The sequence below is a fragment of the Stigmatopora argus genome, chromosome 14, assembly GCF_051989625.1.
Source record: "Stigmatopora argus isolate UIUO_Sarg chromosome 14, RoL_Sarg_1.0, whole genome shotgun sequence".
NCBI classification, from domain to species: domain Eukaryota; kingdom Metazoa; phylum Chordata; class Actinopteri; order Syngnathiformes; family Syngnathidae; genus Stigmatopora; species Stigmatopora argus.
In genome coordinates, this window is record NC_135400.1 from 10240066 (window position 1) to 10248393 (window position 8328).

General features: G+C 46.4%; 2 protein-coding genes across 7 annotated transcripts; one reads left to right on the forward strand and one right to left on the reverse strand.

The window, feature by feature from the left end:
• Positions 1–280: 280 nt before the first annotated feature.
• On the forward strand, positions 281–3996 carry LOC144088544 (uncharacterized). 4 transcript variants are annotated; one of them, XM_077619018.1, is made up of 5 exons: positions 281–486; positions 1526–1674; positions 1735–1818; positions 2685–2822; positions 2885–3996. In XM_077619018.1, exons 1-5 carry the CDS (start codon positions 414–416, stop codon positions 3071–3073), a joined length of 633 nt encoding a protein of 210 aa, XP_077475144.1. In that variant the 5' UTR covers positions 281–413; the 3' UTR covers positions 3074–3996. The 4 variants fall into 4 exon arrangements, with proteins under 4 accessions (XP_077475144.1, XP_077475146.1, XP_077475143.1 ...); XM_077619020.1 differs by having other exon boundaries at positions 2730–2822; XM_077619019.1 differs by lacking the exon at positions 281–486 and adding an exon at positions 611–1055.
• samd14 (sterile alpha motif domain containing 14) lies at positions 3928–7961 on the reverse strand. Of its 3 annotated transcripts, none has more exons than XM_077619012.1 (10): positions 7519–7961; positions 7335–7385; positions 7065–7219; positions 6620–7001; positions 6144–6237; positions 5979–6071; positions 5748–5898; positions 5279–5398; positions 4994–5152; positions 3928–4205 (listed from the first exon to the last, which is right to left on the reverse strand). In XM_077619012.1, exons 2-10 carry the CDS (start codon positions 7369–7371, stop codon positions 4071–4073), a joined length of 1326 nt encoding a protein of 441 aa, XP_077475138.1. In that variant the 5' UTR covers positions 7372–7385; positions 7519–7961; the 3' UTR covers positions 3928–4070. The 3 variants fall into 3 exon arrangements, with proteins under 3 accessions (XP_077475138.1, XP_077475139.1, XP_077475137.1); XM_077619013.1 differs by having other exon boundaries at positions 6620–6809; positions 6885–7001; positions 7335–7954; XM_077619011.1 differs by having other exon boundaries at positions 7335–7961.
• Positions 7962–8328: the final 367 nt, after the last annotated feature.

Here is an 8328-nt window from a genome sequence, read left to right on the forward strand (position 1 = left end):
CAGATCTTTCACGATTTCCCAAAACCTAAAAATTCAAGCCCCCTTCCTCGAGCACACAAACGTCCCAAGTTGACCCCAGAAACGGAAAAAGTTTCCCCTTGGCCAAAAAAAAACATCGCCTTCAAAATAGAACCCCTCAGGAAAAAAAAGTTTGCCTTGCAGTAAGTAGTCTGGAATTGACGAAGCCGAAGCTTTTTTTTACTGGGAAAACGCACTTTGTGGAGTAGCACCACCAATTTCGTTATACGCAGCTGAGTATGATGACAATAAAGGCTTTTGATTTGATTTCATTTGATTTGATTTTCGTCCCTTCGGAGGCGCACCCGAATGACGTCACGCGGCGATATCGTCACTTTGGCAAAGTTAGCGTTGCTGGAATTTCCCTCGGGAGTCACTTTAAAAGCGCACACAAAATGGAAGTCCAAGCTCACTTCAAGTTCGTCGTGGACTCCCAAACCGCTCTGGTCGACATGCACGCGCACGCAGGTGAGTGCAGCAGTGCAGCGCGGGGCGGCCACGCCCCCTCGCCCGTGCTCACCGCTTCAAAGTTGCGCTTTTTGCGATCATTTTCGTACCTCGTCTTTTTCCTGCGGCTCGACCGACCCGTGGCTCGAGCAGCGCCAGTCGTACGGCATTGCCTGCCATTGACGGCGATAGACGTGCAGGTCTTGTCATTTGAGGAGCCTTCAAATTAGAACTGGGGCCGCCGCAATGAGACTAACTACTAATATACTAATCAACACCTAATCAACTGACAAGTGAAGCCATAACTGTTGAAAGTTCATTTTAGCCGTTTTTTTTATTGTTCTGTCCGCAATACTCCTCATTTCCCACCATTGGCAGTTATAGGCATCAACTCCATTTTAAATTGGACAGCTAACATTGATGAGTTGATACTTAAATCATAGCCTAAAAAATATTTACCGATCTTATTTAATTAGTTAATGTATTTTATTTACCAGATTAGATAAGTGTGATAGGGTCAGGTGAGTCTGCTTTCCACAAATGTATGAGGAATAACGATTTTAATTGGTGTCCTCACCAAGAAGAACAAAGTGAGTGAGAACTGGACCTCCCTCTAAATATTTTGTTGTGTTTTTTGTCCATTGATAAAAAATAAAAGTGGAAAAGAAAATTAATTTGTTTAAAATCGATTTTTAACCATAATAATTGTGTCCATTTTTTTTATTAACCATTATTCACCATTGATTAACCATACTTCATATTTTAAATGACAAATGATAAACATTTTAGCAATGTTATAAATTTGGTTTAAAAAGTCTTATTTTTTTCTATTGTTATCTACTTAAATGGTATAAAAAACATGAAGAATCCAAATACATTCTTTTAATATCCTTAGTCTTGAATCCAGATGGTTGTTCACATCTGCTTTCGCTTTGAACAACAATGAGACTTGTTACATCATATTCAGCCTCACTTTTTTCCCACTTGATGCTTTTTGCTTCCAATGCACATTGACTTGTTAAATCTACTCAAATCTTTTGCTTACTCATCGCCGCCGCAGTTTTCCTCCTCCTCTGCTGCTTCCTGTTCCCGCGGACGATCCGGCCGGCGCCTGCCGCCCACCCGGCGCCAACCCTCCGAGACGCCTTGGAGCGAGCCCGTATGTTGGCCGTCAAAATCGCGGGGGAAGTCCCGGCCCCGCACGACCAGGTGAGCCTACACGACACGCTTTGGCATGCTCGGGTGTTGACCTTTGACCCTTCCTGGCAGACGGGAGACCTGGAGATGATGGCCGCCGCCCTCGGCATCCCCCCCGCACCCGTCCTCAAACCGCTGGCGGCAAACTTTGACGTGGTGAGTGCGGTACATCTGTCGTCTCTTTATTTATTTCACTTTTCTACTTCCAGGTGCGATGATTTATCTTAAGATTTTTCCTTCAAAGTAACACATTTGTACTCCATTTGTAAAACCATGAATATAGAGGTGAAATTTTGAATTAGGGGCGGCTTATTCACGATAAATTGTAAAATTTGATGATTTTAAGGCAATTTTAAGGGTGCGGCTTATATGCAAGTAAATGGTACACGGTCGATTGGTCGCCGGTCTTTTGGTCGCCTGGAAGGTAAGTGATAATTACCATTTAAATTTTTGCTCAAATTCCCTAAATACAAACTGCGAATTACTATTTAGTCATACTTAATGCCCTAGTAATTATTAGGCTAAAGAAAAGCTCCACATTTCCCGGACTTTTGTTTTTTGTTGGAGAACTTGTTAAGACCCTGACTGACGTAGCTTCTTAAAGGGACAACGCATGTACATACAAACTCTTATACACTCACACATCGGCTCAGTGAAACTGCTCATGGCCATTGTTGGCTTTTATTGATGCGTAGACCGTGTTGTTTTACCTTGTTTTGTCGCCAGTCTTTTGGTCGTCGGTCTTTTGGTCGCCGGTCTTTTGATCGCCCGTTGTTGCGGTCGGGGCGACCAAAAGACCGCGACCAATCAACCGCACACAAAGTAAATACGGTAATTTCCTGTTACAATTGTTTTTGTTCTGTACTTTCTCAACAATTTAACATCACATTTATGTAGTGTCTTTTTATTTGTGTTATTCATGTTATGTAAACCTTGTGTTGAATCATGCTATTTATACAAATAATTTTGCCTGGCCCAAAATGTCTTGTAAAAATAGTCTCAAAAGTCTTTCCTGCTTGCAGGAAACGTGCGTGAGCCGCATGTCAACCGGCGTGCAACTGTTCCAGGAGCTTCTGGGAGTTCTCTCGGGCCCGGGGCGCCTGGACGGGCTCGACGGCCTTCGGGCGGACCTCGACGACCTGTTTGCCCGTATTACGGAGGTAACGTCAAGCCGCCGACCCCCGCGTGACCTCGCGCCGCTAACGACGAGCGATTTTTCCAGATCCACAAAGCCATCCGGCCGGGTGACACGCAGCCGGGCCCGGACTCGGCCGCGGGGCTTGCGTCGCGTCTCCACGGCGACTACGAAGTGCAGGTGGCCGCTCAGTTGACGCTGGGGCGCCTGCGGTCCTTCGCGCACGACCTCATCCGAAGCCTGCGGGATATCGCCGGCCGCGTGACGGCGCGCTGAGGGACGCCACTCTAATTTGGGTGGGCTCCAGAGGTTTTTCCTCCGCTCGTCCGCAGCGCCCCCTGTCGGACTGACGGGCAGACGGAGGAGGAAGCGAAGAAGTTGGCGAAGAATATGAAGTTCTTTGCCCAGCCGCATCGGGTGAGGAATGCCACGATGCGCCGGGACACGCCGCGCAAGTTTCCTCTCGCTCTCTCGCACACGCTTGCCTTACTTGAATACATATTTAATTTATTGAACTTTGCTTTTCATATTTATGACATCGTTTTGTGTATTTATGGCTACGCCGTTCCTATTTATTTATTTCCAACTTATTTATTGTCCATGTGACAGGGCTGCCACTAAGGATTCTTTTGATAGTCGACAAATCGCCGATTAGTTTTTGCGATTAATACACTAATCCGTTCTTATACGTCCTATTTATTTACAGTTGATGTTATAAAACCAGAAAAGTACATTCCCTTATTTGCCTTTTTTTCTAAACAGAAAGTCAAATTAAAACGATAAACAGAGGCTATTAACGGATTTCTTTTCCTTATCCTTTTTTGTTTTCACAAAAAACTACAAAGTATATTTACTGTATTTGAAAAATTAAAAAAATAGGCAAATATTTATGCTAACTGTGTTGCACCACCATTTGAGTGCAAATAAAATCTATTGCTGGCATTACAGCTATTTTTCGACTAATTTCAATCAGTCCATTGTGGCAGCTCTACTCTGTAACGAGAACTTAACCAAAACATGTTTAAAAAGTACGATACTATGGTTATTCCGCTCTCTTGACTCACTGAATTTTTACAGTTGATCCGGGAACAATTCTCGATTCTAATAATGATTGACTCGTCCTGGTCTTTTACAACAAGAGCCTTTTATTCCAAAGCACAGCCATGACAATAAACGCTCTAGCACAGAGCAAAGGTTAACAGCATTTGCATCTCATTTGCATACGAGCAAGAAGAACTGTACTCGTTGACCATATATGGACGTGGTTTGGAGTTCAGTTCCTGCGCTGCTTCCTGCGTTCTTTGTCTTTGGGTTTGCCACCTTTTTTGTCTTTCTCCGCCGCCATCTGCAAGACTTTGATGCGACGTTTTAGCGCGCCTCGGTCGCACGAACTCAGCACGCCCAGACCCTGTTGACACCCGTTTTGGGTTTATATTATATTATAATATCATACCTGTCAACCTCGGCCAATTGTTCCACTTATTGATGATTGCAATTCCCCTTATTAAGCGATTTAAAAAAAAAATGCAACGCAGCACATATTTACTCTCATAGGATGCACTTAAAAGTCTAAAATTTTCTCCAAAGTGGACGAGGTGCCCAATGAGTATGCACTAAATTCAAGATTCTGTAGATGTCGCTGCATGATGCTGATATTTTAACTGTCTGGGTACATTGCTTGCTGACACGCTATATTTATATAGTGAAAAAGCGGATGTGAATAGGGGAATGCGCGTGTGCATATCATGCTTAAAGCATGACAATATTAGCAGTCGAAAATGACGTTTTTGTCTGCTACCAATGACCGAGACGATCCGGATCAGAGTAAAGCGGTTTTACAAAAAAAACGTACTTAAAAAAATCCTGTACAAAAGTTGTGATAAGGCGTACACAATTTGAAATGATCAAAAAATGTATAATTTGATATATATGTAATATTTCTTTGTCATTGAACTTGGACAAGCCACTGTGATTTTAGTCCATTGATTTTTAAAGTAAACTAGCATAAAATAGTCTTTTGCTTGCATTTTTTACGGTTTTCCAGTTTTTTTTATGGTCCAACATCTGTTACTATTTTACCATAAATTACTTTTTTTTATATACAGTACAGATCTGATAGAAAATTCAGTTTTTATGTCAAAAAAAAAATAGTGTTGTTTCACCTGGCCTTTAGTTGACAAAGATTGGTGCGCTCACCTTAAGCTTGCTGCCATCCAGCTGTAGCAGCGAGCGTCCGTCGACGTCTCCAGCTCGGAATTCTGGGATGTAACGATCCATGCTCAGCTCCCCCAGCCACTCGCAAACCTGCTGGCTCGTCCAAGAACGCACCGGGCAGGACGACGACTCGTCGCTAAGCTAACATACATAATGTAATTTGCTTTGAGCGAATAAAAACAGGGCAACGGGCCACATTTGACCCACGGGCCATAGTTTGGAAACCACCACTTTTAAGTAGTATAGTGCTTGAAAACAATTTCTTACCTCGTCAGAAGATTGCGAGAGCGTTTGGTAGGGATGCGAGGACGCGGAGGAGGCTAACTCCACGTGAGGACACGCTACTACTGTCTGTTGTGGATTAAAGTCCTCGCTCAAATTGGACTCCTGCAGGACACACAAAATCTCTCTTTCTACTTCCTGTTTGAGGAGATGCATCACCACTGGGCCTTTAATCGTATTATTTTAGCAACAAAAAAAAGATATTGACCTAATAGACTAGTAGAAATGTGCCAGCATATAAACACATTAAACACTTCCTGCAAACACCAACCCCCGTGCGCCCGCAAGTACATTGCGCCTTAGGCGGTCGCCCACATTGCCCATTGCAAAAACCGGCCCTGCTCCAAAGACTGATTTGGAGTGCAAAAGACACATCCAGAAAAACAATGTGGATTTTGAACAGACTATCTGAAAAAACGAGCTGACCAACGAAGAGTCAAAAGGAAGCGTGTACCTGCGAGCAAGACTTCGGGGGCGCACGTGTGCCCGCGGGGTGCGTCTGCGGCGATCCGGGCGGCGTCCCTGAGGAGGAAAACCAGGAGAAGGAGACCAAAGACGCCGAGGCCCGCGAAGACGCACGCTCTCGGAGACTCCCGGATCCGTCCCTGGCGTGGAAGTCAGAGGTTAGTGGCTGCACGCGCATAAGTGGCGAGGTCGCCCGATCATGGAGGGGGCGGAGACTCACTCGCTGTCCACCTCGCTTGCCCCCTTGTCACGTCTATCCCGTTTATCCGCTTTATCCTTTTTCACTCGGAGGTACGAGCGCCTGAGGGTGACGCTGATGAAGGGAGAAAAGCATTATGGGTGTCGCCGCAACAAAGGGGAGGAGCCTAACAAATACCGTGCTCACCCCAAATCGAGGAAGCGTCTTTTGGTTTTCTGGTCAAACAAAACCGCCGTCCCGTCGGCGGGACTCGTTTCCCGGCTGGAGTCGCACACCAGAACTGGTGAGGGCGCAAAATCAAAGTTAATCGCTTTCAAAATTATCAAATGAGGTTATCATTCCGCTTGTATTTAGAAGCGGAATTGGGTACAAAAGATGGCGTTTGTTAAAATGTCTTATTAATTAATCGGCTGCCATTAACGGTAATGGAGGTCTACGCCATTTTGTCTGGCAGCGAGCGTTTCAATCCATTGATAACAACTGATTGTCAGGTTATGACCTGTTTGGGACTGTTGAAGTAGCTCCATCTAGTGTTGAAGCAGAAAAGTGCAACAGAATGTAGGCCGAATTAAAGCTTCTTGTTCATGAGATTATTATTTTCTGCAGGGCCAATGAATACCAGGCTCGCAGGCGGTAGTTTGGACACCCCCACAGGTGATTACCTTCGCTGTCGGGCCTCCTACTCCTCCGGGTGTAAACGGGCGAGGCGTCGGAGGAGGCGGGGCAAGACTTTGAGAGCGAATCAGTGAGCGAGGCTAGAGCTTCTTGCGACGTGTCATTGGTCAGTTGATGGTAGCGCGCCCGTGGGGTCACCGCCAAAGTTATGCCGGCATCATCGGGCAAGCGGCGCACCTGAGAAATAACAACAGGCGGTGGGTGTTTCCCCCCATCCCCGACACGTTGTATACTGCCGCACGATTGGCCCACCAGTGACGTGTCGAACGAGAAGGCGGAGCTCCGTGCCGACAGCAGCGAATCGGGGGAAGGCGAGGAACCTCGGGCGGTCGGTTGGAGAGGGGAGGGGGCGGAGTTTGTCGCACTGTCCTGGGGTTCACACACACAGACGCTGTTCAAGTAGCATCAGATGGTATCCTTCTTTTCACACACCTGTTTGACATCCAGGCTGTCGTCGCCCTCGTTGGAGCTGACGCTGTTGTCATGGCACCGGGAGCGAGAGGGGCGGTGCCTGCGACTCAGCTGGGCCCGCCCCTTCTGAATGCTGTTATCCAGTAGTTCCGTTTCGGGAATCACCCAATTCAACTCTTGGAATACACAGACGAACACACACACACACACACACGCATACACGTGATGACATCATCACGTCACGTGATGTGCCTTAATTAGCTTTAGCATGAGGGGCTAGCTCTTACTTACCAAACACGCTGTCGCTGTCGTCCAGGCCGGCGGACATGACTCTGCGCTTTTCTGAAAGACAATACGCGCACAGGCACGCGCACGCGCGCGCACGTGAGAAGTCATAACTGCATGGCTGTTGTCTGGAAGAGGGAGTGGTCGACAGGAAGGCAAACGCCACATGCGCGAGTTATGACGTCATCACCTGTTCAAAAGCTTGAAAGCACGCGCGTGCACGCGCGCGCACGCACACACTCGCACGTCATTCCCGGAGCTGCGACGTTGTCACGAGCGGCGAGGGGGACGACTGAGGGGAGGATGAGGGAGCAGGAGGAAGAAGATGCTCACGTCACGTGACTTCCGTGATGGACGGACGTGGAGAAAGTGCTGCCTCACGCAGCATCAGCACCGGCGCGAGCGCGAGCACGGGCGCGCGCACGACAGGAGCGAACCATTGGGAGGCAATGTAAGGGTACGTGTCTGGGAAATTCAGCTGTTTGGGAAAACAGGTTGAGAAAGTTGAAGCAGTCCAAAAAAATACAAAACAACTGCAAAGTCAATTAGTCAATTCTTTGACTGCCATTTTTTATGATATTATTTTATTAGTTATTCTCGATAAAGTTATATCCTATTAATTATATGAACTTTTTCAATGCCTTTGACAGTGCTAGCCGTCAAATATAATTGAATTGGGATGGATGGCATTGAAGTATCATTTTGCTGGTCCACTGACGGCAATAGAAGTCCAATTGATTTAATTAAAAAATACACACAAAAACTGAAATCATGATATTTTATTTTAATGGGGATTTTCTCATTGACTGCCATCGACGCCAACAAATCATCGTATATTTTAATCATCTCAATTTTTGACTACTGAGGCGACGTGACGAGACGGGACCCATTTGATGGTGCACTAGCGCCTTCTGGCCACCAGGTAGCAATGTAGGGGAGTTGACTGAGGATCAGGAAGTGGCAGGACACTTCAAGCCAAGACAAGCAGGTCTCGGAGGTG

Coding starts and splice junctions, on each gene's coding strand:
- LOC144088544 (XM_077619017.1), top strand. CDS start 414: ATGGAAGTCCAAGCTCACTTCAAGTTCGTCGTGGACTCCCAAACCGCT. Junction 1,819..2,684: donor TGGCGGCAAACTTTGACGTG/GTGAGTGCGGTA, acceptor TCCTGCTTGCAG/GAAACGTGCGTGAGCCGCAT. Junction 2,823..2,884: donor TGTTTGCCCGTATTACGGAG/GTAACGTCAAGC, acceptor CGATTTTTCCAG/ATCCACAAAGCCATCCGGCC.
- samd14 (XM_077619012.1), bottom strand. CDS start 7,371: ATGTCCGCCGGCCTGGACGACAGCGACAGCGTGTTTG. Junction 5,399..5,747: donor CCCCGAAGTCTTGCTCGCAG/GTACACGCTTCC, acceptor TGTGTCCTGCAG/GAGTCCAATTTGAGCGAGGA. Junction 5,153..5,278: donor TCTCGCAATCTTCTGACGAG/GTAAGAAATTGT, acceptor TATGTATGTTAG/CTTAGCGACGAGTCGTCGTC.